This window comes from Mustela putorius, unplaced genomic scaffold, assembly GCF_011764305.1.
Source record: "Mustela putorius furo isolate JIRA1106 unplaced genomic scaffold, ASM1176430v1.1 tig00000174_pilon_pilon_pilon, whole genome shotgun sequence".
Classification (NCBI taxonomy): domain Eukaryota; kingdom Metazoa; phylum Chordata; class Mammalia; order Carnivora; family Mustelidae; genus Mustela; species Mustela putorius.
Window position 1 is genome coordinate 15,049,664 of NW_025421304.1, and position 27,675 is coordinate 15,077,338.

Here is a 27,675-nt window from a genome sequence, read left to right on the forward strand (position 1 = left end):
ACCCCTGGGGCTAATAATATATTGTATGTTAATAAAAAAAATTAAGAAAAATACTATACTGTTTTGGGTCTTACTGTAAGTATTCAGTGTGTAATTTGTTACCCAGCTAGATTTTGTAGCCTCTGAACGTAGAGAAGTGTGTTAGTCTGTTTATATCCCCTGTGGCCACTGATAAATCTGAATTCAGTAAATACTAGCTCATTCAAGTATACTACTCACATTTTTGTATTACTTTGCTTTTGTATGTGTTATATGTATTTCTGTTTTGGTGTCCTCTGAGTTTAGTGCTCAGAGATCAGTAGGAAGGAATAAGGAGATGAGTAGACTTTGGGAGTAATATTGGTAAGTAAAAAATGTCATTGGTGTACAGATTCAAAAGTATTTTACTGAACGTGTAAACTCTCAGCTGTATTTAGGAAGAGGAGACACGGAGACCTGACTGGTCACACCGAGGGAGAGGTGCTCTGGGGACTTGATTTCTGATTTTGGACTTCCGTAGAGGGCCTGTCTCACAGTGTGCTGGCTTAATGACTGTCCCCTGTAACCAGGTGCTTGAGTTTATTTTTAAATTCTTGCTTCTTAACACAGGATAGCTTCAGTCATTCAGGGTATGCCTCTCTATTTTGAGCAACAATGCTGTCATTTTCTCTAAAGTCACCTTCTTTATTAAAGAAACTCTTTAATAGTTCCGCATACTCTGTAGTTAGGCATTTCTGTGAGTGCTTACCGACCCCAGCAGTGTTTAATAAATTATTGAACTTTGAAGAACCTTTGAGAAGCAAGGGCTTTATGTGACTGAGCAGCAGACATGAAAAAACGCTATCCTCCAGAGTATCTAACAGACAGAAATAGAGGCTTGATCAGACAATATAAGCACCGAGTGAAGGATGGTAATACCATGAAATATTTACAGCCGTAGAGCGTGCGAGGGTGGGGAGCAGGGAGTGTGGGTTTTTATCGTTTTGGGTTGAGCCTGATGCCACACCACTCACCATTCTGTGATGTTAAAAGCAAAACAGAAAGAAAAAGAGAAAGCGAGAGGAAGGAAGAAAGGAGAAGGGAAATCAAGAAGAAGAGTATTGATTTGGTGTTATTTTGTTGTGCGTTGGAGCTTTTCATAAAAGTAAGGCTCCTTTTGTAGACAGCAGCCTTACTAAGAGCCAAGTTTTTAATCAGTCCTTAAAAGAGACTGAAAAGTCCTGGTTTCTTGCCACTGCAAGTTTGGAGTTTTAATTTAATCGATATCTCATGATTTAGCATGCCTTAAAAGCCCTCATTTTATTATCTAAAAACAGAGGCTTAAATAGCAAAAGCACCAAGTAGCCTAATGTGTTCTTACTTTCAAACACAATATGCCATTTATTTATTTTTTCATGCTGTGCCATTTTAAATTGGCTTGTAGAGAATTTATTTAATAATGATCCACAGAGAAAATTAATGTAATGGAAGAAGTGTCTGGATTCCTCAGGAAAGATCTGGAAGATATTTATGTGAGTGGATACATTTAGAGAATTTCTAATATCTTCCAGGAAAGAAAGGGCTAAAATGAACATGTCAGACCAATTTGTTTTGCCCTTCTACATAGAATTTTGTATGTAAATTTTTCTTTTAGAAATAAACCTTTTTAGATTTCCTGGTTTTATGTAGTCTTATTGAAATTATTTATTGTTATGATGAATAAAGTTTGACAAGAAATAATTTGATTTATTAAATTTAATTTTACCCATGATTTATGTAAAAACCCCACAGATTGTGTTTAGGAGGTATTTTAATGTGTTGTTTTTGCTTTTGCTTTTTAGTGGGAGTAGAATAGAATCATGTATTAATAAGGAAGCTCAGATTGACCATAGACGTTGGCCTTTCAAGGGGATCATTTGGCTTTGTGGGCTTTGGTATCTGTCATCAACTCCCTGGATGTTTGGTATGTGCTATGCTGAACTGGGTTATTTGTTCCCCTGATCCACAGTGACAATTTTGTGTCACTCGTAAAGTCAGGACAATCAAGCTGGAAGGGAAGCTTTGGTGAGACACTCCTTTGCATCTGTAATATTTTGTCTGTTTATAAGGGATTATAAGGATTATAAGGGATATAAGGATTTTTGTTTATAAGAATCCTGTTTATAAGGATTATAAGGGAACTTTTAAGGGAGTTTACTGTTTGTAATGTAGGAATCCACTGCCTGCGAAGAAGTTTCTAGTCTAAGGACCCAGTATCAGAAAGGTGATGCGGATCTATTTGCGAAAGGATGTGTTAATTCCCAAATTGAAACCGTAGAAGAAAGATAATATTGGTAGGTTTCTTGTTTTATGTTGCTAAAGCAAAGACTTGGAAAGAGTTGGAATTTTAGAGTTCAAATGATGTGGATTTAAACCTTGCCTCTGCCACTTAATTGCTTGACTTCTGGCAAGTCACGGGCCACATTTTCTCATCTCTAAAAATGGGGCTAACTATAATTTACTTAGTTAAAAAAAAAAAAAGCTTTTGACCATCAGCACAATATTCAGCATGTGGGAGATACTTGATAAATATTATTAGCTCTCCCCCTTCCTCTTCACTTAGGCCACTTTATCGAGGAAGTGAAACTTAGAAGTTCATGATGGATGGAGTGAGGGAGTCAGTGAACCAGAGGCCCATGGACAACCATGTGAGATTGTTGAGAAAAGTGTGTGTGTGTGTGTGTGTGTGTGTGTGTGTGTGTGTGTGTGGTGATGCACAGGGAAAGGAAGGAGGATGTGATGTTTGTAATTGGAGACATCCTCTGAGCTTTGCTGCTCAGGATTGGAGTAGAGAGAATGAGCAAAGCTGAGAATTCATTTCTTCCTATCGTCTTGAACAGCGCACTGTTTTCCAATGGAAAATGTTAGAGATGTTTGATCCCATGTGGGGCAGTTCAGATGATTCTCTGTTCTTAACTACTGTGTGATCATAATACTTGGAGTGAGAAGACATCGCTGATACTTGTAGCCAGGCTGGGATCCAGAACAGATTTCCAGGTGCTGCCTGGGTATACATTCAGCAGATACTAGCCAAGGCCCATTTTGTGCTCAGTGTTGTTCTAGACTAGGCGACTTCTCTGATGACAGACCAAAGTCCCTCCTCTCGTGGAGGTTAGCATTCTGTCAAAGGTAGGAAATGAGTAAGCAGTACTAAGGAAGATACATACGTAAGACCCCATCTAACAGCGATGAACAGTATGGTATGATAATGAGTGAGGGGAGGGGCTGCTGTGGATGGAGGGGGCTGAGATGGCTTTCCGTGTGGGATCCCAAGGCTATCAAGGCTATTCATTCCAGCCACAGGGACAAGGCTCTGAGGTGCTGATAAGCTTTGCATGCAGGAGGAACAGAGAAGCACAGTGGCGGAAACTTAAAAGAGAAAGACGCCAAAGGGAGAAAGAATGAGGCCAGGTCATGGTAGAACCTCAGGCTGTGGTCAAGATTTGGTATTTATTCTAAGCATGATGGGAACCCATGGGAGGGTCTTAAGATGGAGGCTGTGTTTGTGGAGTGCCTGCATCCGGTTTACATTTTCCAGAGCTCCCGCTGGCTGCTGTGTGGGGAATCTTGGAGGGCCAGAGCACAATGAGGGGGAAACATCAGGAAGAGAGAGGCACTCAAGGCTTGGCCCATGTGGTGATGATGGAGGTGGAGAAGGAGAGGGATTTTAGCTGTATTTTAGAGGCGAAGCTGACAGGGTTTGAGAGAGTTTTGAAAGAACAGAGGAATCAGGGATAATTTCCAGGTTTTTTAGCATGATCCCCTGGATTGTGACCTCGTACTTAGAACAGAAGGCTGCGGGGGGGAGCAGGTGCTGGTGTGAGATCAGATGTTCTCCTATGGACAGTCACTCATCTGGTGCCTGTTTGGCCTCCAAGGAGCCGGAGAATCTGGAGCTCAGGGCTGGAGGTCTAATTTTGCACAGTCATCAGCCTGGAGCCGGTGGGTTTAAACCTCCGAGCTTTCTTGAGGATTCCTTGCTGTCCTGTAGATTCTAACGTATATTTAGGCCCCAGCTTTCCAGAGCCAAAGTGTTATTCCTTCACCTTTCCTATTATTTCTGGATTGCCGCGCCAGACTGTCTCCAAGTCCAACAAACGCGTTCCTTCCAGGCAAAAACAGAAGGTGACACACACCATGAGCCAGATTTTCCATGACAGACTTGTAAGGAACAAGATAATCTCATTGTTCCTCCTGCTACTTAAAATAAAGGTAATATTGATTTTATAGTAGCAGTTCAGGTCCTAAGGCATGATATTGATTAAGTGTCTGTCGAGACTTTGCAGGGTAGCCTTCTAGACCTACAGCTACAGGGCATCCCCCCACTGGGTCAGGCCTCTGCGCTGACCCGCTCTGTTATAAGTGGTGTTTTGCTTAGGAATTCTTGGCCTTTTTAGTCTAGGCACTGTCCAGAAGCATTTATTTTACCAGATAGATGGCTCAATCTAGCCTATTACTTTAATCTGACCTTAAAGATGGGAACTCTTTTGTTCTTAGGAAAAATGAAGACTGCTTTTGACATGTTTTAGAGTTATTTTCTTCATCAGTAGCAGTAGATTTCATGTTGAATCTTTTTGCTGGGACACTTCAATTAAAAGGCTATAATCTGACTTTCCTCCTTTTTTTTTTTTCTTTTTTCTTCAGTTGTTACTTTGGACAAGGCTCACTTTATACATTTTTTTTTTTTTTAAATGGGATGGTACCTCTTTTAAAGGTGCCATTATTAGGGACTCCTCAATTTTAATGTTGCATCAAGAAAGTAATTTCCTTGTGGTTATTGTGGTATGAAGCATTCAGCATACTCCATTTATAGGTTAGGCTTTCTAACGTTTACAGATCAGGTTCTGAGGATATTTTGAACAATTTAATAACAGTCAAGGGATAAATTGTTTACTGGCCTAAAGTATATAAAGAATCCCCAAATATCCAAAAATAACCGTTTCATAGAAAAAGTTTTGACTTTCTACTGTAGTAAGACTCAAAATACCCCCCCCCCCCCCGTGTCGAAATTCTGACCGGATTGTTCACTGGGTAGGTTTGAGGTTTAAATGAGATAATGCAGGTTAAGGCCCTTAGTATGGTATACAGATTGCTCAGCTGAGCTTCATGAGTATTTGCACTATTTGATGACGGGAACTCCTTTTCTGTGGGCCACAGTACCCAGCACAGGCTGAGGAACCTAGCATCTTTAGTTAGATATGTTCTCAGCGACTGATAGATGTTTCCAGCATTTGGGAGCTACTTCCACACTGGCAATATCACAGTCTTATTTCTTTTCTCAAATGGTCTAAGTAGGTGTTATCTTCTGATCCCGCACACGGTAATGCTCAGAAGGGACAGAATGAATTTTGACCATTTCCGAATCTGCCTTTCTTCTTTGTTAGCCTCCAGATAGAGCTCCGGTTTTAATTTCTTTGCTGTTAGAAGAGGTAATAAATGTTAATATTCCTAGTACGATATCAGGTGCAGAATAGGTAAATGCCGTTTGACTCAGCGTTGTCACTGCCGGGCGTGTCTGCCTTTAGGGAGACAGTGCTGGAAAGTGGGGTTGTGGCTCCCTTTGAGGTAGAAGGTGAAATGGTTATTTGCTAAGTTAGCAAATATTTTTTTTTTAAGTAATAATTAAAAAAATTTTTTTTTATTTGACAGAGAGAGATCACAAGTAGGCAGAGAGGGAGAGGAGGAGGAAGCAGGCTCGAGGCTGAGCAGAGAGCCCGATGCGGGACTCTATCCCAGGATCCTGAGATCATGACCTGAGCTGAAGGCAGAGGCTTAACCCACTGAGCCTCCCAGGCACCCTAAGTTAGCAAATATCTTGATACCAAGGGAATCTTAACGCTTTCTTTTTAAAATGCTCTGATTGTTGCACAAAGGGGCAATTCTGTGTCGTGGAACCTTGGTGGAATGGGTGGGCAGCTTTGGAAATGGAGAAATGGCCTCTGTTTGGCTCATGAGCAGAGTCATTTTGGGAGTGGTTTATGAGTCATCCAAAATATGCATTTAATCTAGACTTGCGGCCTGCTGGTGAGGCTGCTGCTTTTTTATGATCTCGAATGTCTTGTCCATGTCAAAACTTGCCTTGTTTCTCTGTTTACTTTGAACCAGGAAAATGGTCATGACCACATTTGGAATTCCTCCTCCGCTGCGCATTTGCCCACATCACCCCTGGCTACCACCGGTACAGGACTGTTTATTTTGGATGTCCTTTTCTGATGTTCAGCTAATTTAACCCACAATGAAGTTAATCCTTACTTCTTTGGAAAAGTACAGATATCCTTATTAGCCGCTTTCACAGACATTTGCATGAAAGGGAGCCTATAATTCCACCGACTTTTGGACCCATCTACCCACATGGGCAGCGGATGCCTTTTTAGTCGGGATTAGGGAGAGCATTAAATCATAACTGTCCCGAGTTATCTGAAGTCCTCTTTAAGGTTAATAATGAACATGAATGTGACAAACATGGGCAGGTATTTGCTTTGGTCCGTTTATCTCGCCTCCTTGTGAACGAGAGAGAAGATCAAGCTCTTTTGGAATTCAGGTTAATAGCTCTTTGCTCGTGTGTGTAGCCTACTGACTAAACAGCACGGAGGCCGCATCTGCATTGCCTGGGCTTGAGTCCTGGCTCCGCCAGTGACTGGCTGTGCAACCTGGGGCAGGTTACTTACTTTCTCTGGGCCTCAGTTTCGTTTTCTCTCAAGCGAAGACAGTTATAGTAACTACTGCTGAGAGTTAGGAAGACGAATGAATTTATGGAAAGCATTTAGAGCTGATATAGTAAACAACTAACTAGTAACTAAACAACTAGTAACTGCTATATGGTGTTAGCTGTTGTTTTTTATTACCTGTTAGTCATTGCACCACTCAAAAGGTGAAGGTGTAAGCCATCATTTAGGGCCATTTATCAGGGAGATACTTTAGGTATTGTGTCTAGCCCTGTGGGTTTTTATTGGGTAGGCTCGGTTACTGCAAAAACAAAAACAAAAACCCCCCAAAACATATCAGAATACTGTATAATGGCTTGAACATAGTAAACACTTGTTTCTTAACAGCAACAGTAATATGTAAGCAGGTTGGTGGGATGGCTTCCTCTGTGCGTTCACGTAGAGTTGCAGATGGAAGGAGTTTCGGTCGTCTTCAGTACATTGCCTGTAAGGTCACCTCAGGTTATCTCCATTCCGGCCTACCACAAGGGGAAGAGATGTGTTTAGGAGTTCTCTAGGGCCAGGCCTGGAAGTGGCACTCATCACTCCAGCTCACATTCCAATGGCCAAAACTCAGCAGCTGCCGGTCTTGGCCACCGGTTTTCAGGGGGCTCTTCAAATGTATGAGCCCTGAAAAAACTGTCTTGACTCCAAATCTGAACAAAAAAAAAATTTGCAGAATTGAAGTAAATCACTGGTGAATTTTAAGTGTTTATGAAATGTAGTCTTATATTAGCTTTGTAAGTTGTTACATTTAGTATTGTTCTTGCATTTGAGATTAATTTGTATGTTAGGTTTTCCAACTTCTCAAGAATTTCCAAGTATACCCAGTGATTACTGAGAAATTACAGTCCATCATAAATGAGTTTCTCAAAGCTAAATAAATTCTGGGGCAAAATTATACAAATCCACTCATATTTTTCTATTGCAAAGAAACTTTTTAATGTAAAATGTGGGTTCAATTTAATGTTTATTTTGATGTTGAGTGGGGCCTTCAGGAGTAGCGAGGATCCTGGCTTATGAAAGTCTTTAAACAGTTCTGTTATTGAGTCTTAGTCTATGCAGGCACATTTTGGTTGCTTTGAAAAGATGTGTGGTGGGAGTGACTAAACACATTTTGCATTTTGAGCTCAGGTGTCCAAGCACCCATATCCCGCGCCAGGATCCTCTTTCCCCCTTCTCTGCTCTTAGTTTCTTATGGATATTTGCTGCTAAGAACGTAAATTACCCTGCATTTAATAAGCCAGGTTCTTGGTCTTGGAGATGCGGGAGAGGAAACATGCCCTCTCTTTTCACCTGTCATCTTGGAAGGCTAGGGTTTGATTGATCTTCCTTTTGAGTCACCCCTGGCCTCTTGGACCATGGTTTCCTCTTCCTGAATTCTCTTATTCTTTTAAAGTGAGGCACTTCTGAACGGACATTTGGGAAATGTAGTTTCAAAAGCCTCTTTTTATGATGGATCTTGTTGGGGGTTATTTAATTATAATAGCTTTTGGTTCTTCTGTTTTTTGGTTAGTCCTGCCAACTGGAATTTGCTTACTAAAGCAAAATATCCATGATAGCTCTGAAGGGACTCTAATGTAGACTGGGGCTGTGGTAGAGCCTTTCTTGAAAAGGATGGGCAAAATAAGAAATAGGACAGTGGCTTCTGATCTAGCATTGAGGGGTCCTTCAAAGTGGAGAGCAGGGAACCCCCAGAGTGGTCCTCTCCGCTCCAGTACGTGACAACTGCATCCTTCTGGTTGCTCAGGCCAAAAACTATAGACACATTCTTCACTCTTCCTTTCCTATTCCACATCTCATTTGCTAGAAAATTCTGTCCCCTCTATCTTCTAACCACTTCTCCTAGCCCCTGCTTGTACCGTTCTTCTTCAGACTGCCAGCGTCGCTGTCCTGCATCACTGCAGTTTCCACCCAACTAGTCTCTCTGTTCCTTTCCTGCCTGTTTCTATAGGCAGCAACCAAAGTTGGTCTTTAAGAAAAAAAATTAAGATTATGTCACTCCTCCGTTCAGATATTCTTAGGACTCCTCAAAACGTCGTTATCCTATAATCCAGCAATTCTGCTCCTACTTACCCGAGACAAATGAAAACATAGGCCCGCAGACCCCTTTTACATCAGTGTTTATAACAGCATTGTTCATAATATTCCCAAAGTTGAAACAAGCCAGATGTTCATCTGATGTTGAGTGGATAGTCGAATTTTGATATACCCATTCAGTGGACTGTTACTCAGCAATAAAAAGGATGAAGTAGTGATCCATGCTGCAACGTGGATGAATTTTGCAATCACTGTGCTAAGTGAAGAGGCTAGTGATAAAAGGCTCGGTATTGTATAATTGCATATTTCAGACAGAATGTAGATAAGTGGTTGCCAAGAACTGGGGATAGAGGGGTATGGAGTGACTGCTAATGGGGACAGGGTTTCTTTTTGGCATAATGAAAATGTTCTGAAATTGAGTTGTGGGCACGATTGTATAACTCTGAATACACATTCTGAATCATGTACTTTAAAAATGGCAAATTGTATGTTACATGAATTGTATTTCAGTGAAGCTGCTATTAAAAAAAAAAAAGACAAAAAACACAACAAAAACAAAACAGCACCCTTCTGGCTTTCTATCTGATCTGTCCCCTGACGCCTTCTCTGACTCCATCTCCTGTCATGTTCCTCCTTTCTCACCACCCAAACTCGCCTCCGTTCTGTTCCTCAAACAAGGCAAGTCCTTCCTGCCTCTGAGCCTTTGTACTTGCTGTTCTCCCTTCTAAGGACCTTCCCCTGCACCCCAGATATGAGCATGGCTGGTTCCCTCACCTCCTTTAGGTCTATGGAAACACTGGATTCTCAGGAGGGTTTCTCTGATTACCCCAAAATAGCGCTATCTCATTGCCTGTGGGTGTCTTCTATTCCTTTGCCCTTTGTTATTTTTCTCTATGTCACTTACCATCATCTGATATCTTATAGATTTTCTTGTTTGTTTTTTGTCTGTCTTCCTCTGTTAGAATAAAAACTCCAGGAAGGGACTTTGCTTTTGTTCATTACTGTATCTGCAGCAATGTAGGCCAGATCTCTTTTCATCAAACCATTAGCATGAGAAAGATGGATTTCTGTGGCAGTGGTGCTGTTTGGGGAATATTCTGTATTCGTGTGGATGTTCAGTATATCTGTCTGATGCAGCATTTGCAGTCAACAGCCCGGAAATAGTCACTATGGGAAAGGTAATTCTGGTTCTAAGGGTGGAATGGAACTTCTGAAAGTTACTCTCATGTGACTCTTGCTACAGACTGAGAAATTTTCCTATTTTTGTCACCATTTGCATTATGCTAATATATTATGTAAAGCATGCTAATTTTTATATCTGCCTTGTGGATTTAAAGCGTTTAGTTTTATTTAGTCTTTAAAAAAAAAAAAACAAAACATTTGGGGCACCTGGGTGGCTCAGTGGGTTAAGGCTTCTGCCTTCCACTAAGGTCATGATCCCAGCCTCCCGGGATCGAGTCCCGCATCCGGCTCTCTGCTCGGTGGGGAGCCTGCTTCCCCCTCTCTCTGCCTGCCTCTCTGCCTACTGGTGATCTCTGTCTGTCAAATAAATAAATAAATAAAATCTTTAAAAAAAACCGGAAAACAAAAAACCATTTAATTTATTCAGGCAATCTCTCTGCCCAATGTGGGCTTTAAACTCACATCACCAAGATTAAGAGTCACCTGCTTTTCTGACTAAGCCAGCCACACACCCCTAGTTCTATCTAGTCTCAATTTACCACCCCTCCGCTATCTTTTCCTACCTTGGATGCTCTGAAGGTTTAATTTTGAACAAGTTTTACGCAACAAAATACTATTCTGGAAAGCAACTGATTAGTTTGGCCTTTGATGTGAGCTTGTTTTGAGACATACCTATTCTTCCTTAGGGATGCAGAGCTGGGAAGAAAATAAAATTTAATATCTATCTATCTATGCTCATATATATATGTACTTTAAAGAGCAAGTATTTAGTTGCAGGAGCCCTCAAAATCTCATGTCTTTTACCTGTTTCCTTTTCATAAGGACAGAGTTTAGCTTAAAGATCCTTTTGGTTGCCCTGAGTCTGAGTGTGAAAATGTGTGAGTCACTAGGTGGCGCTGGCGCATCACGGTGGAGTCCGCGGAGGCTTCCGGAATCTTCCTCTCGCTGACTGGATCTCTAGGTGTCAGGGAAATTGTTTTATTGGTAAAGGGCATAGTGTAATATATTCATCTCCACCCTAGGCAGCTATTTAATGCCCTGAAACATGCCCCTCTTGTGGCCATGGCCTGTTAACTATGCTTATTTGGTGTAATAATTAGCAGAATTTCTCACTAACAGGGGTACTTACCAACCCCTCACATCTTCACTGTGCTCTTGTACGTGATGGATTGTACATTCTGTGGAAAAAGTTGGGAAGGTCATAGCTCGACCTCTGTCCGACAGGGCTCCTTTCTGCACATTTGTTCCGAATAGGTTTATATTAACTTGCTTTTTGAGCTTCTTCAGAGCAGAGCTGAGGAGGGTAAACATATTTGAGCTTTTATGTAATGGCCGGCTGAAGGTTTGTAAACACAACACTGTTAATTTTCCAACTCTTAAAATGATACAAAAACAAACAAATAGCTGTCCAAATCATGGGAGGACACTTGCTCCTCGGACTGTGTGTGTTGGAAACGTGTCCTAGGAACAATGGGCCTGCCACAAGCACCACATTTTAGGTTAAAATTGGAGAAGAAAATTACACACGGAATTTTAATTTTTTCCATGGTTGTAAGTTAGGCCCCATTTAATTCTTTGTGGTTTTACAAGCCCTCTTAAGCTCCTTATATTTCTACACCAACAATTTTAACATTTACTTTAGAACATGGTTAGAATGATCTGACAGAAGACCAAACAGGAGAAAATAGGTTTAAAGCAGGAAATACTTTAGTTGGACCACTGACTTACCCTTTGTGACCTTAGGCAAATTGTTTACCTCCTCGGGGCTTTGGTTCTCTCGTTTCTTAAAATCCATTGTACGCAGTGCCAGGTAAAATGAAGGGAAAAGTCTTCAGAATACCTTTGTTCATATACAGAGCTCCAGATAAATGTCAGATGTTGTTAGAATTATTTACGAAAGTCAAAAGAATTTTTCGTTGTCAATTCCAAACTGAGTTGTGGAAATTTTTAGAGAATGGATTGACACAGTCTTAGGGTCTCCCCAACTGACATGTCCTGGCTTTGTTTCCAAGTTTCAGTTCCTTTCTTCTACCTGTGTACAAGTAGTTTCACTTGGTTGGCCTGCCTTTATTTAAATCTACTTACATGTCTGGATTTAGTTGTAGGAGACGGAGACTAGTAAGATAGGGAAACAGATTCTTATAAAATCGTTGGGAGAAATGGGCCCGCGATCGAGCCCTTTAGGGCCAAGTGGGCTGGTACAGTCGTACCGAGCAAGGCTGGAATCAGGAAGCCTTTACTAGAAGTGTTGATTTTTAAGTATGTGGCCCTGTAATCGGGGGAATAGGAAGGTCCTGCCATTACAACCTGTATTTGATAAGCCCAGAGCTGATAGCCAGGTCCTTGGGAAGTCATTGCGGAATCTTCAGTGTTTCCACGACTCTGTTGCCTACAGAAAACGTTTAAACAGCAAGAGGGTGGTCTCCATTTTCTTCCTGCCTTCTAAATCTCACATCTGGCCGTTTAATTGTCGGAACCTATTTCTCGCCCAGAACCCTAACTGCAAAGGAGTCCGGGAAATGTAGTTTTTAACTTTCCATCTTCTGCCACGTAAGGAGGCACAGTAATAGCAGATGGAAAGATACGAGTTCCCGTCTATCTATCCACCCCTTTCCCTCAGTCTGTTTAAAATCACATATCTATCCCCAGATCCGTATTTCATTTATAGCCAAGGCACGGCGATCAGGTTAGTAAACCCTAAGTAGATGTGTCATTAATGCCCTTGACTTCTTTACTTCTCTTTATGGTTCCACTTTTTTTTTTTTTTTTTTCTCCTCCAGCAGTTTTGGTACCGTATTAAATTCCAGATCTAACTTCTGGGGTAGTTCTTGATTAATTTCATTTCCATTGCCATGTCGTTATTCAAGACCAGCTCAAGTCTGCTCAGGCTTTCCAGTAGTCTCCGTATGTGGTCCCTTGGACTCTAGTCTTGGTTTCTTTTCACGCAGCCCTATTATTAATAGATCAGTGTTTAAAAGACAAATAACGTACCCCTGTTATATTCCCATCCTTCTCAAAAGCCTTTTGTCGGTCCTCGTTACATTCAGGATAGAACCCAGACTCCTTAGCTCGACTTTTGGGACCTTAGTGTTATCTTTCTTTTTCCCTCCTTGGAGACCGATTTTTAGCCAAAAGGTCTCATTGCAGATGTCTGGATTGTCTTGTCCTTTACCAGTTTTTTCAGCTCTGCTGCCCTCACTGCCTGTGTTTAATTTTCGACTCTCTTCTTCCCATTTCTTTATGCTCTTGGTCACGTTGGTGCACGCTTCTTCTCAGCTTTCTTCACACTCCGACAGCACTGTTTACCCCAGAATTTTTTTTTTATTCCTTGTATTGTTCGTTTTCCTTTTATGATTATATATCCTCATTTTTTTTCATGTAGACAGTATAAATATTTGTTATGGATTGACTGACTTGTTGATTCTTCATGGTTTAGACATTTACTTGCTTGGGAAAAAGGGGATGTTGTAGGGTCAGGGTGGGGGTTGAATTCAGCAACACTCTAGCTGTGTGATTTTGTCCTTTTGATTCCTAGTGAAAGGACAAATTAACTATTTGCTTTGAGCAAGCTAATGCTATGTTTTGTGGATTTTAGTGTTTGAAAAGGGCCCTTGGCTGGAAAACCTTGGAGTTGAGCTTCTTATCCCTGTTTGCCGGGCTGGATGAGCTCCTTGTCTATACCACGGCATTGCAGTTTGCTTAAGAGCGGGTTGTGAAATAGCAAAGGAATTTGTCTGTGGTTTCTTGCCAGAGAGGAGGAGGAAGAAAGGATTCTGAGTAAATCAGACATGCAAATTAGCAAGGCCCATGGGCCTTAAAGTAAATTACACAATGGAGTCCAAAGAAATTCAGTTTGTCTTCTTTCTGCTTTTGGTTTGTGCAGGGTGTGTGTGAGAAAGGCAGCTATTATAGATATGCTTTAAGCCAAAATTCTCAACTTTTTGGCTTTGGGATTCTTTTCTACTTACATTGCTAAAAATCATTGCAGACCCCAAGGAGCTTTTGTTTCTATGGGCTGTATCTATTACTATTTACCGTATTAGGAACTAAAATGAGGAATTTAAAAAAATATTAATTCATTTAAAAAAATATTAATTCATTTAAAAATAGCAAACAAAGTCCACTACACTTACTTTTTCAATGAAATATAACTCTCCAATACAAAAAAATTAGCCAGAAGAGTAGCATTATTTTTACTTTTTTGCAAATCTCTTTCATGCCTAGCTTAATAGAAGTTGGCTTCTCATACCTCCTTTTGCATTCAGTTATTGCACTGTGTTGGTTTAAGTATATGAACTAAATCCAGCCTAACACAGACGCTAATGGAAAAGGCGAGTATTTTAATTGCTCCCTTAGTTATTAAATGCGGATGTTCTTCTTTGATATTACACCAAAATTCAACAAGTCATACTTTCTTTAGGGTTAGTTGCAATGTAGAATCTTAAACTATGTCACTTATCATTTCCTACTCTGTTATTATCTATTTATCTAGTTTGCACTTTGAGTAGATTTCCTGCTACATGCTTTAGTTATTTGGATAATTATGGGTTCTTTGAATTATGCAGATCTTCCAAATGTTGACATTTATTACACGTTGTCAAAAATCACATTCATTAATATCATCGTTGATCTTATCAGAAGAGTCTTTAAGTATTAGGTAACTGTCAAGTGCAAGATGTCAAATACAGATTTTTCAAATGTTTAGTTTTTGATCGAAAACTCATTTTTTTCCCCCACTGGCAGCAAATATGATAAGTTGAAACAAGAGGCTCATTTCATTAATTTTTGAGAAAATGTCTGTCGTATACCGAAGTCTGATTAGCCATATATAGTGTTCCATGAAAAACGTGGCTAGTTCAGTCTACAACTCAAATAACTGCACAAGTGCTGTCTTTTGAGACAGCCACTGTACTTGGATATTTATCAGAAGTGCTTTCTACTTCCCATTTTGTTGCACAGAGTAGTAAAAAGACAGCTACTTAACATTGAGATTTAATAAGATTAATAATGTTCACTGCTTCATCAGGGACATGGTTAAGTGAAACTAACTTTTTTCCTTTTCTCTCTCTCTCCTGGAACATGTGGTGGTGAAGAACCCAGTGCCTAGTATGCTTCGGTGCTACTGGCCCCAGTTGTGCCAGATAACCTCCAGTTTTACCCGCCCTTCTTTCAAACCAGGAGTGCTAATGTCAACACAATGAAGAAAGCAAATAATAGGATTATGATGAAAATGGTGTTGCTCTTTCAGACCCTTTGCTGAACCAGGGCCCTAGAGCAATTAGGAGCCTTTGAATCGTTAAACATTCAAAGAATGGAGTAAGGTTGTATCCTCAAGGCCAATTTCCCCTCCTTGCTAGAGCTCTGCTTTCCTTGAGGCAATCCAGAGGAGGGAGTTTCTCTCCTATTTTGGGCTTGTTCTCAGCCAAAGGTCTTATTCCTGGGGCTTGGGGTTTTTTAGTGAGGGAGCACAGGGAAACACTCTACCAGCTTTTGGTGATCATTAATGGTTAACAGATCATTCAGTTGTGTTTTTGTTTTGTTGTCGTTGCTGCTGTTAGAAAAAAGATGAGGTGTACTGTTATAGTGATTGAGATCACCATAGGGACCACCTGTTTGGGGCGTCCATGAGGCAGTGCTTTCTAAAGAACCTTCTTTGGGCCACGCGTGAAAATTATTTCAGTCCCTTGGCCTTACTGACAAGCTTTGGATCATTTTATTAGTCTGTTTGCATTTTTTTTTTTTTTAAATATTTAGAGGGAAGATCTTCTTTCTGCTTCTTTAATCACTGTTAGGCTCTCAGATGTCCCGAACAGCATCATCCCTTCCCTGGCATGAGCATGGCCTGGACTTGAGGCAGCAATTAACTGATCATGTAATTGAAGAATCCCAATTTTCCAGTTTCTTTTTTTTCTTTTTGTAACTTCTTGGGTGGTTGGGGCACATTATTGAAACAATTATTACATTTACTCAAGAGTTTGTCTTTTCTATTAAAAAAAAAAATTCCATCTAAGTGCCTCACGGTGAAGAGGAGGAGATTGTGTAACCAAAGCCTCCTCTTAACTGGTCTTTATTGTTAAAGAAGACTGATCCCTTTGTGTTTCAGCTTGGCACGCAGAAACGGTTTTAATTTAACAGTCCAGCTCCTTTAATAGATCAATTCTCTATTGTGTTTTGAATTTGGTGCATTCCCAGTTTAGTCTTGAAACTATGGGCTGCTCTGGAGGAATGGGGGCGGGGGGGTGTCAGAGAGGCTTAGTCCTTTCGGGTATGATTTATAGTTTTATCCCAAGCCTCTTATTAATTAATGTTAGACAGGGAAGGTAATTAACATTTGTAAGCGCCGGCTGTGTGTCGGACACTCTACTAGGGCTTTTGTCCATCCTCATCTAATCCTCAAGGTGACTCGGATGCGTGTTGGACCTGCATGCTTTTCTCCCGCTCTGTCCGCCATGCTGCCATCGGCCAAGTCACCATTTCTCTTGACTGGACTTCCACACCCCCCTTGGTCTCCCCGCTTCAACTTTACACGGCCCCTTCCTCCTCGTAAACTATTCTCCATGTCAGTTAGGATCGTATTTTTAAAAATACAAATCAGGGGGCGCCTGGGTGGCTCAGTGGGTTAAAGCCTCTGCCTTGGGCTCAGGTCATGATCCCAGGGTCCTGGGATCGAGCCCCGCATCGGGCTCCCTGCTCAGCAGGAAGCCTGCTTCCCCCTCTCTCTCTCTGCCTGCCTCTCTGCCTTCTTGTGATCTCTGTCTGTCAAATAAATAAATAAAATCTTAAAAAAAAATACAATTCAGACTCTGTCACTTCACTCCATAAGGCCCTTCAGTGACACTGCGTCACACACAAAATGAAATCCTTGGACTCTGCCCAATAAAGACCCCGCTTGGTCTGGCCTCAGCCCATGTCTGAGAACTCATCTGCCGCACTCCTCAAGCTCTTCCCCTGGGCTCTAACCTCTTCGGCCTTTCTTCTATCCCTGGAGGCCACCAGCCTCATTCTTTCTCAGGGCCTTTGTGCCTGCTCTTCTTCCAACGTGGATCGCTCTCCCTAGATCCTTCCTCTGGGCCTGGTTGCGTGTTGTGATTTGTGTCTCAGTGGAGCTTCGCTGACCGGCCAAGCTACGGCAGCCTCTCTCTGTGTGTCGTTTGTTTTATTTTCATTAGATCACTCAGTGCCGCGTAGAGCGAGGTTCTGCTCTCAGATTGTCTGGGTTTCCGTCTTTGCCCTTCCACTTAACTTGTGGTGTGTGACTTTGGGCGAGTGACTTAACATTCGAGGGCTTTAGTTTTTTCCTCTGTAAAATGGATATAATAGTACTATCTCCCTTTCTAATGAGAATTAAAGAAGTTAATACTTATTTCTTATAATAGTTTTGGACACACTGTATATGTTCAAGAACCATATTATTATTGTAAGGTGATTAGGGTTGTTAAAATTATTTTACATTTTCTTATTTATTGGGCTCTTTGTCTTCCACCTAAATATAAGTTTATGACGGAAGGAGCCTTATTGGTTACATTCCCAAAAGTACTCCAGAGCCTAGAACAGTGCTTGGGCACTCACTAAAAATTTGTTGAGTATTAAAATCTGAAACATCATTATCCCTTATTTTAGAAGTTGAGGAGTCAAGGTTCAGGATGATAAAATCACACCTAAGGTTACACGGCTGCTAGTAACAGTCTTGGGATTTAGACTGAATCCTGATTCCAAAGACCATGTCCTTTCCATTACACCACCATATATAAGTGGATATTTCTTTAGTTCAAATTCTGTCATGTTTGGCACATGATTTCCAGGCTGCCTTTTTTATATAAATCCTGATGTGACTCATGAAATGGAAACAGCTATTCATGTGACTATGAGGGGTCAAGCCAAGAGTTAGATCCAGAGGGAAGTTCAGAAAGTGAGATGTACACCAACCCACCAAATAAAGGAAGTGAAATACAATTTCCCCCAATTCCTGCCATGAGAGTGTTCCAGTTAGTGACCTTGGGGTTGGGCTGCTCAAGGAGTTTCATATATTTTGACTTCTGAATAGAAAGGATCCCTGAAGTCATAAACCTCTAGTATGGGTTCTTGTACTTCTGTCATCTTACTCTAGTAGGATAGAGGCAGAAGTTGAAAAATTGAAGTCTTAGCTCTTGCAGTTTCTAGGAAATAGGAGGCTTGAATCTGCCTTGGTCATTGGCAATGCAAGATAATGGTCCTTGGTCTCTGGGGGCTTCCCTGACTTATTCTTTTAAACAGATATTTTTGGTGGGGGGGGTGAGATGAAAACAGTGTGAGAATACATGATACAGGGGAAAGCATAGATTGTGGGGATTGGCAGGTTGGGGTTCAGATTTTTGCTGTGCCACTTTTATCTTTGTCTTTGGCCTATTACTTTCCTAAACCTCAGTTTTCTTATTTATACAGTGGGGATTTGAATGAGAAGTAAGGGAGAGACTTTGCCTAAAGTGTCTTGTGTAGGGTCTCCTATTTGGATCATTGACCCTTTAGAGAATTTAATAAAAGATATGGATTCTTTCCCCAGAAATGTGCTCATATACCCAAAATCTGGCATTTCATTTTGTGAGGTTCACAGAGCCTCTGAAACTCAGGTTAAGAATCCCCACACCGTGGGGCACCTGAGTGACTGACTTGGTTGGGCGTCTGACTCTTGGTTTTGGCTCAGGTCATGATCTCATGGGTTGTGGGATCAAGAGCCCTGTGTCTGACTCCTGGGACAGTGGGGAGTCTGCTTGAGAATTTTTCCCCCTGCCCCTGACCCCGACTCACGTGCTTGTGCGTGTGCTCTCTCTCAAAGAAATAAGTAAGTCTTGAAAAAAAATTAAGAGAATCCCCACACCTTTTCTTTTTATGGGAAAAGCCCTTGTTTTCTTTTCTTAGGAATTAGACTAGTGCTTGGCTTCCTGCTGTCTGTTATTAATGTTTGTTGAATGAGGGAATTTAACTAATTTCTGAATTCCTTAATCACCTTGAACTTGATATTTGGTTTCCTTTGCTGTAGGGCTTGTGCCAGTGCCAGCTTCATAACTTAGTCTGGGCATGCCAGTAGCCATTGCACTGTGGCAATAAATATCGGAGCCTGTAGTTTTAGTCTTAGGTCAGCTGTAGAGGTGGACTCATGAAACACTTGGAAAATGTTTCCAGTTTACAATAATGTGTAAATGTCAAGAGCCAGCCGTGGAGGGATGGTACCTCAAAGTGTTTGGATACCATCACAACATGTGAAATTTTGCTAATGCTTCTTTATGAATAGAATAGAAAGTCTTAGGGCTAGAAAGTCTTAGAGACCATTTACTCTCCTTCTGCCAGATGAATGAAGTGATTTGTCCAAGGTCATTCAGCTAGTATGGTGGCAGAGCTCAGGACATGGAAGGTTCAACCTTACACACCCTCTTCTCTCCTTCATCAAATGAGTGTTCTTCGATGCCTCTGAAGCCAGTAACTTCCACTGATTTCTGTGTGGCATTTTGTTTTTTTTTTTTTTTTTGAAGATTTTGTTTATTTGAGAGACAGAGAAAGGGAGAGCATGAGCGGGAGGGGCAGAGAGAGAGGAGAGAGAATCTCAAGTGGACTCCACGCCAAGCATGGAGCCTGATGTGGGGCTCGATCTCACCACGCTGCGATTACCGTTTGAGCCGAAACCCAGAGTCCGATGCTTAAGTGACCACACAGAATATATGAATGGGAGTGGCTGGGGTGAGGGCACTGGTTTTGATAGGATAGCCAGGTTGTGTGGTTTAACAACCTTTGATACTAAATGTAGCCATTTTAGTGCTGAATAACATTACTGTCTGAAATTGGCTTGTTTGTAAATGTTCATGCCCAATCTCTTCCTGTATCCTTCCCAGATGTAAACCCCACATGGACAGGAATCTTGTCTGTCTTACTCAGGGTAGTATCCTTAGATTCTTATAAGTTGTGTAATAAATTCTGCCTGAATGAATAGGTGAGGGGTATTCTCTGGCAGTTTCCTTAATAGAGTCCAAAGAGTTGGGAGTTCCCCTCATTTTTTCAGCAATTTAGCAAACAGCGATTGAACCTGCTTATATCAGACACTGTACGAGACACAGGAACTAACAAAGTTTGGTGCCTAACTTCAGGAAGTTACAGTTCAGATGAAAAAATAAATCAAATTTGGCTTACAGTCTATTTACTAATTTAATTTGAATGCATGCTTCATTAGTTCCTTTATCTTGGACCTACCTGCTCTGCTCACTTTACGTGCCTAGTTTCCGGTGCTGCTTGAGTATGGATTTTAGGTTCTGTCAGTCAGTGCTTTCTGTGGATGGTTGATCATCACTTCACCTCAGGGGCTTTAGAAATGACGTGTACACACAGGCGTCCAGACCCTACTCTTGGAGATTCTGAATCAGTCGGGCTGGGGTGAGGCATTGCTAGCTGTACTGAAAATCAGGAACTCCTTAAGCCGCTGTCATGGGCTGTCAGGTCCAGCCGGACACCCCTGCTTTGTAGGTGAGTATTGAGCCTGAGTCCTTCCTTGGCCTTAGAAACTGGGCCTGATATTTTGTATTGGCATCTTTCTCTTCCTCAAAAAACTTTTATGTTCTTTTCCCTCCATGCTTCCGTTCCGGGGGCCCTGCAAAGTCCAGCTGTGTGTTTGCTCTTTGTATATACACATGAAAAACTCCCGAGATCATGTAGGTAAATGAGGGTGAAACATGACACAAATAGTATCTGAATTGGTAATAGCCTTGTTTGGCTCTTCCTGTGTGTGTGTGTGTGTGTGTGTGTGTTAGTTCTTTGACTACTTTCAACATACAAATTGAGTATGGGTTGGTTACTTGGTGACTTTCAAGAGTGTTTTTTTTTTGTTTTTTTTTTTTTTGGTGGAACAAGGGAGTCGGATTTGTGTTTTTTTCCGGGACTCCTGTCCCTAGACTTGGCAGAAAGATAGCCAGGCAGATCTTAGCAGACCTGAAAATAGGTGAGCTGTCAAGGTGTTGGCAGTGATGGGCTCCTCTGGGTGGGACTCAGGGCAGCCTACCAGCAAAAAGGAGAGGGAGCTTAAATGATTTCACATTGGGGCTTTACTTATCATAATTGCTCCGAGTGCTAAATTGGGTGTGACAAATCGAACAGGTCATTGCCAAGTAGGTTTCGTTACCAGCCAATGACAAGCCTTTGACATAGATCATTGATGTTCCTTATGTTAAAAAACCAAACCAAATGAAAGCAGAAGGTAGATTGTATTTGGAGTTAGAATTCAGATAGTACAGATATGTGCACATATGAAAACTGTTTCAGAACTCTGCCAGTTAATTAAGTTCAGTTACTTTTGTCAAGGTTGGGGGCTGCAGAACAGGGAGAAGGGGGCTGGGGTTGTGATGTATGAGAAACTGTAAAAGAGGTTTGGGTTGGTAAGAAGAATTTTTTCTTATAGAAGTACCGTATGTTAGACAACCTTTGCACAACACTCAGCTCTAAATACCTATGTTAGAAGTAAGAATCTTGTGGCTACTTTTGACTCTGTTTTACTTTTGTGGATGTGACCAGTCTCAGTAGATTTCATGTATTAGTCACTTGGTTGGGGTTCTGAAAATATTTTTAAAAGGCATACTGAAGCATAACAGTTAAAAGTTGAGGATGATATTGCTGCGGTGTTTCATTCATTCAGCAAATCCCCTTCATACTGGGGATTCCCTGATGAACAGGCAGGACATCAGGGCAGAGAAAAAGGATTTTTTGCCTCCTTATTTCACAACTTAATCCTAGTAACTAGACCGATGCCTCACACAAAGCAGACACACAGCAATTACTGAATGAAAGAAAAAAGGAAGATCTACTTGAGCTCTGCTTTCCTGGCACTTATCCTCTAGTGGAGAGACAGACAAACAGTACGTACAGATAAATAAACAATATATGAATGGGAGTGACTGGGCTGAGGGCGCTGGTTTTGATAGGATAGTCAGGATTGAGTTGGTTTGGAAATAGATTGGAGAGAGACAGTCTTGCAAAGCTGGGGTGTGGGGAGGAGTACCATTTAAGGAACAGAAAGGAGACCTGCATGGCTGGAGAAGGGTGAACTGGGCCCAAGGGGGTGGTGGCTTGCTGGAACTGGTGGAGGTGGACAGGGGCCAGGTCAAACTGAAGAGTTTGGGATTTATCCTCTGTGCATTGGGAGCCCATTAAGAAGGTAGAATGTTTTCAGCTATAGAATAGCATGAGCTGATGTCCTTTTTTAAAGAGGGGCTTCTGATGGCGGTGGAGAATCTACCTTAGGCAGGGGACTAGGGGAAGACCAGGAGGAAGCTCTCAGAGCCTAGTAGGCAAGAGATGATGGTGGCTTGCCCCAGGGGGGTAGTATTGGGGGTGGACAGCAGTGGAGGAATCAGGAATGTATTTGGAAGAGGAAAAAGCTGTTTAGCTTTTTCAGAGAAGTCTCAGAAAAGGCGACACACACACACACCATCTCTTTCCATGATGAACCTTCTTTAGAAAGTATTTATCAGGTTATGAGATTATGGGCCATCAATGAGAAACCTCCCCATCTGGAAGCATGGGGAGTACCAGGAGAGGAGAAAGTGCCGTGTGGGGACGCTCAAGGTGCGGCCCTGGTGAGGTTGTGTGGTTCCAGGCATCTTTTGCCAGTGTGGACTCAGGGCCGAGCGGCAAAACCCAGTGTGTATCTTTTGGCACATTGGAGCAGAGTGAAAATAAAATCAGAAAATTCAGCTCTGCCTCTTGAGTGAAATAGGAGTCAGAAGAGATCATCTCAAGTTTAATGAGATAATGTGCTTCCTTATAAACACGGGCATCAGTGATGCCTTAGAATGTCTGATGTATTATTCTGGATTCTTTCTGACTACTGTGAACGCAGTGATCCACTTGGATAGTCTCTGTTACGGTGAAGTTTTAATAGGTAACAGAAGCGGAGAGCACAGAAAAGCAAACAAAGGCTAATAGCTGGGACTCTGAAACCATTAACCTGAAGCCGGTTGTTCCCGACCTCACGCTGGAACAGAAGGTGGCAGACGGGCCGAGTGAGAACGAACCCCCGTTCTTTCTAAACTTCTTCCTCCTCCACAGCGTAGACCTGCAGCTGCCAAACGCGGCATTTGCTTTGTAACCTGTGTTTCTATGAGGAGCTTGCTGTCCACGCCACCACGACCTTCCAGATCAGAGGGAAAAGTCAGCTCTAAGGTTGGAAGAGGCAAAGCAGGACAAGGGGTTCCTTTTCATGAAAATTACAACCCGATCTTTGCCGGCTTATTTTGATTTTGGTAGTCATAAACTCACCCCAGAAGCGGCCCTAGCCAGAGGCCATCTGGTACCACACATTTTACAGATAAGGAAACTAAGGGTTTGCCTGACATGAAACACCAGGTACCTGTTGGCCCAAGGAAGGTCAGGCAACTGGAATTTGGGGAAAAAAAAAATTAACTTTCTTTTGTGTTAGGTTTCAGAGGAATTGTTCGTAGAAGAGACCTGCTTGTTCATTTTAGACTGACTCATATGGTTGGAGCGGATTAAATTTGAGACCTACTGTTGAGCAGAGAGGGGAATGACATAGGTGAGAATGGATGAGATTAATGCTATGTTGGCAGGTGAAACTTTTTCCCGAGCTTTTGAGTTCCCTGCCCCCCCCCCATTTTATCTCATCTGCAAGTCTGGTGTATTTCACTAATCCCATAAACAGCTTTCATCTTAGACTGCAGAGTGTGTCCCTGGCAGACTAGGTGAGTCAAGTGAAATTATAGGTAAATCAAGCCAAAAAACAGACTATCAGAGGGAAGGCAAAGGAGCCTAGACTCCATAGTGAGCAGTGGAGAAGGATCAGAGCAGTCAAAGACCTGGAATGATTTACTGTTGCTGGTTTATGACAGAGCACACCCAGAGATCTGTTTCCCTGATTCTGTGTGACTGGCTAATTCCAGGGCTGGTCCCTTTGCTTCCTGTCCCACGTGAGTCCCCTTCCTTCACGTAACCATGAATTGTGGGTCATGCTTTTGTTCAGAGTGGCAAGGTCGCTGGCAAGAGCAACAAGAAGCCAACGGGGCCATGTTTCTTTCCCAGGAAATGACGTTCTGTCAGGATTTACAGAATATGTGCCCCGGATTGGGGGTAAACTGTATAGATTCCTGAGTTTAGGAAATTATAATCTGAGGAGGCTTTTTCAGAGTTAAGCCTTCACTGAAGTTTGTAAATTCCTTCTCTTTCCTCTTTCATTGTCCTTGACCTCCTGTTCTGTTTACCTCTCTTGCTATGTGCTCTTCTGCTTATGATACAGAATTGACCTTACGTGTACTCAACCTCCATTTCCATTTTTTTCTTTCTTTTGGGAGAATACCTGGTACCAGATGCTGCCTTGGTCTCACAGGGGTTCTTACCTCTCCTGGGGAGTGGGGAGGCCTTGGGTATGTGCCTCTTACTTATATATACATGGTGCTCTGTCAGTAAGTGTGCAAGTAGCTCTTGTATTTTCCCCTCCCAACATATTGTATAAGTAGTAAGAACCAGGTATTTGAATAAATTAATCACATGCCAAATTTCATTTTGAAAATGGGATACTAAAGTGTAAGACTGGAGTACCTTTGTAAAAGCTGTACTGTATCAGTGATGAAAGCATCTTCAAGTCTGTCATAGATGTGTGCTTTAAAATTATTGCGACCTGTATTTTGTGTGGCATGCCCACGTGTATACACACAAATAAGTATATGAGTATGTATGTGCTCGTTTGCATACATGCAAATATAAAGATACTGTCTGAGCAAGGGCTTTGTGTGCCAGAGTTTAGCCTGAATTGAATTTTGTGGGTGAGAGAGATGCCCTGAAAATGGAACCATTGGCATAAAGTCATGCGTACTCTCCCTACCACTCAGAGTTCTAATGGCTTGCGACATGAGCTCAAGATCTACAATATCCTCATAGAACATGGGCACAGTGTTTTTCCCCCTTATTAGCTAGATTGTATTCCCAAAGCCACAAGGGCTACTTGTCTTTTCAGAGAGCTATCATGGAGCCTTAAGACTCTGTGGTTTAGACTCAATGTGAGTAAGTCTCCCCTTCACCCTCAGCCTTGAAAAGCTATAGTGCTCTTGGAATTCAATGGAAGTTTCCTAACTTCGAAGCTAGAGAAGGCTCTCATTTCTCATGAGACAATTGTCAACATTTTTTTTCTGGTCTAATTCCATGATGTCAAAAATATCCTGCATGGTTACTTTATCTGGAGAACAGTATTTGGCCTTGGACCCTTAAGATCATGGACTTAACTGCATGTGTGTTTTGGTCTTTTCTCTGCAGCCTTTCTGAACGTTTTAATTTCTTCAGATTCTCCATGTTCTTATTTTGCTTTCTGACTTCCACAGTGCTGTGCCAAAGGTTTGGAACAGTTTTTTAAAAAAAATTATGGTAAAATACACGTAACGTAAAATTTACCATTTCACCTGTTTTTAAGTATATAAGTCAGTGGCATTAAGTACATTCTGATAGTCATGTAGCCATCACCACTGTTGGTCTCCACTTTTTCATCATTCCAGTATGGACACACTGTCCCCATAAAACACTGACTTCCCATTTCCCTCTCTTCCCAGGCCCCAGATACCACCATTCTACTCTCTGTCTCTATGAATTGGATTGTTCCATGAACCTGTGAATTGGAGTCATGCAGTATTTGTCCTTATGTGACTGGCTTAGTTCACTTAGCACAGTGTTCCTCAAGGTTCGTTCATGTTATAGTGCGTGTCAGAATTCCCTACCTTTTAAAGGATGAATAATGGTCTATTGTATGAATATGCCACTTTTTTTAATGTACTCATCATTGATGGTTACTTGGGTTGCTTCCACTTTTGGGGCTTTGTGAAGAATGCTGCCATGGACATGGGTGTACAAGTATCTTTTTGAGACCTAACTTCCAGTTTTGGGGATACGTACTCAGAAATGGAATTGCTTAATTTTTGGAGAAATGTCCAGACTGTTTTTCACACTGACTGCACCATCTTACATTCTCACCAAGAGTGCCCAAGGGTTCCAGTTCTCTACATACGTGCCTATACTTTTGGTTGTTGTTGGTGGTAATAGTCCCCCTAACTGTTGTGAGATAGTATTTCTGGGACCCTTTTGACCACTGTTTCTCTCTGTTTGGCTCATACCCACTGATGTTTAAATTCTCAGATGCCACTTCTTATGGAAAGCCTTCCCCAAGAGCTCCCTATCGTATCTTTCACGTTACTTGCCATAGTACCACTCTTTGCTTCCTCTATCATGGAACTTTCTGCATTAGATTGTAGCTTGCTTGTTTAATTGTCTGATGCTTCTCTCAAGCTCTGAGTCCCATGAGAGCAAGAATATATCTGTCTTGAGATCTCTGTCATGATCACTGTTATCTCCTTGGGAACTGCCTCTCAGTATAGGTAGTGCTTGGAATGTATACCTTTAGGTTTAAATAAGCATTTCCGGTGTACTGTGCAGCCTAGGCCTTGTAGATAAAACAGGTAACATCAAATCCCAGGTGTGAGAACTACTAGCTTCTGGATTTTGAACCAGGTTTTTATCTGTCCAAGTCTTAGGTTTCAGTTCTTTGATAGGGGGATCATGATATCTGCCCCATCCTCATAAGATTTTCCTAACAATGAACAGAGTTAGTGTAGACTGAAGACTTGGTTACTGCCAATTAGCATGAATGAGATGAGTGAGAAGAAATAGGAACAGAACTTTCAACATTGTCAGTTTGGTGGGCAATGCCATGGATTGAAGACTAAAAACAGGAGAAACAGACTTCAGGAAGGTAGGAAAGGAGAATTTTAACTTTGATTTGGGGTTATTGAATTGCAGGTACTGGGGGGGACTTGTGTGTTGTAATATCCCAGAGACCGTTTTAAATACAGGTTTGGGCTGGGAATGAGGATTTGAGCATTATTTTAAAGATGAGATTGCCTAAGGAAAGACTGCTTTGAAGAGGAAGAAGGGTAGAGAATGTCTACTATGAAGGGTAGAGGAAGAAAGACCAGAAACAGGAGAAGGAGGGAGCTTAGGCTAGAGGAATATGAGGGAGAGGGGGAATGTTATTGAAACCAAGGGAGATGAGGATTTTTAGAAAGAAATGCAGGTAGCTATGTCCAGTGCTTCCCAAATGACCAAGAGGATGATGCTGAATTTTAGTAGGTAGAGTTGGTCATTGCCCTCAGAAGAATTGTTTTGGTAGAATTGGCAGTGGTAGAAGCCACATCATAGTAGGGGGTCAGGGCAAAAGAGGCAGTAGGACTTCTGGGCATCCATCTTTCGTGGTTCTTCGGGAAGTTTGATAGGGAAAGGAAAGAGGCAATGGTCATGTTAGCTGTAGTGGTAAATGGGAAAAGCCAACCAAGGAGAGTTTAATTAACCAATTAGTGAATTAATTTTTTAAGGTGGCAGGATTTTTTTTTTTTAAGTTCGAGCTAACTAAGTAAGCACAAAGGATGAAGAAGAGAGACCCAGGAAGTGAAAGGGAGTTGCTTGGTGATGTCATATAGAACTGTGGTAACTGACAGATAACCCGAAGGTTGGCAGGAAGGAATGGGCCCATGAGGACAGGCAAAATTATTTATCTTTTTAGTCTATTTCTAAACTTTCATTAAGTATAATTAAATAAAATGTGTTAAACACCTTGGTAGTGTTTGTTTTGTAATTGCACACACATTTATTTCATTACAAATAATAACCCATTTGATTTAATCTTCTTAACAGCCTTGTGAGGTAGGTATGATTTCTGTGTCTCTTCTGTAGATGGGGATATGGAGGC

At 41.6% G+C, this 27,675-nt stretch overlaps 1 protein-coding gene across 3 annotated transcripts in view; it reads left to right on the forward strand.

The window, feature by feature from the left end:
• The window catches only part of FTO (FTO alpha-ketoglutarate dependent dioxygenase), a 373,941-nt gene that overhangs the window by 55,671 nt on the left and 290,595 nt on the right, over positions 1-27,675 (forward strand). The window contains exon 2 of one of the 3 annotated variants that reach the window (XM_045076079.1): positions 6,103-6,175. The exons of the other annotated variants lie outside the window; for them this stretch is intronic. Coding sequence (XP_044932014.1) covers positions 6,107-6,175 — 69 coding nt within the window. The 5' untranslated portion in view covers positions 6,103-6,106. The remainder of the gene's footprint in view (positions 1-6,102; positions 6,176-27,675) is intronic. 3 annotated transcript variants of the gene reach the window in all.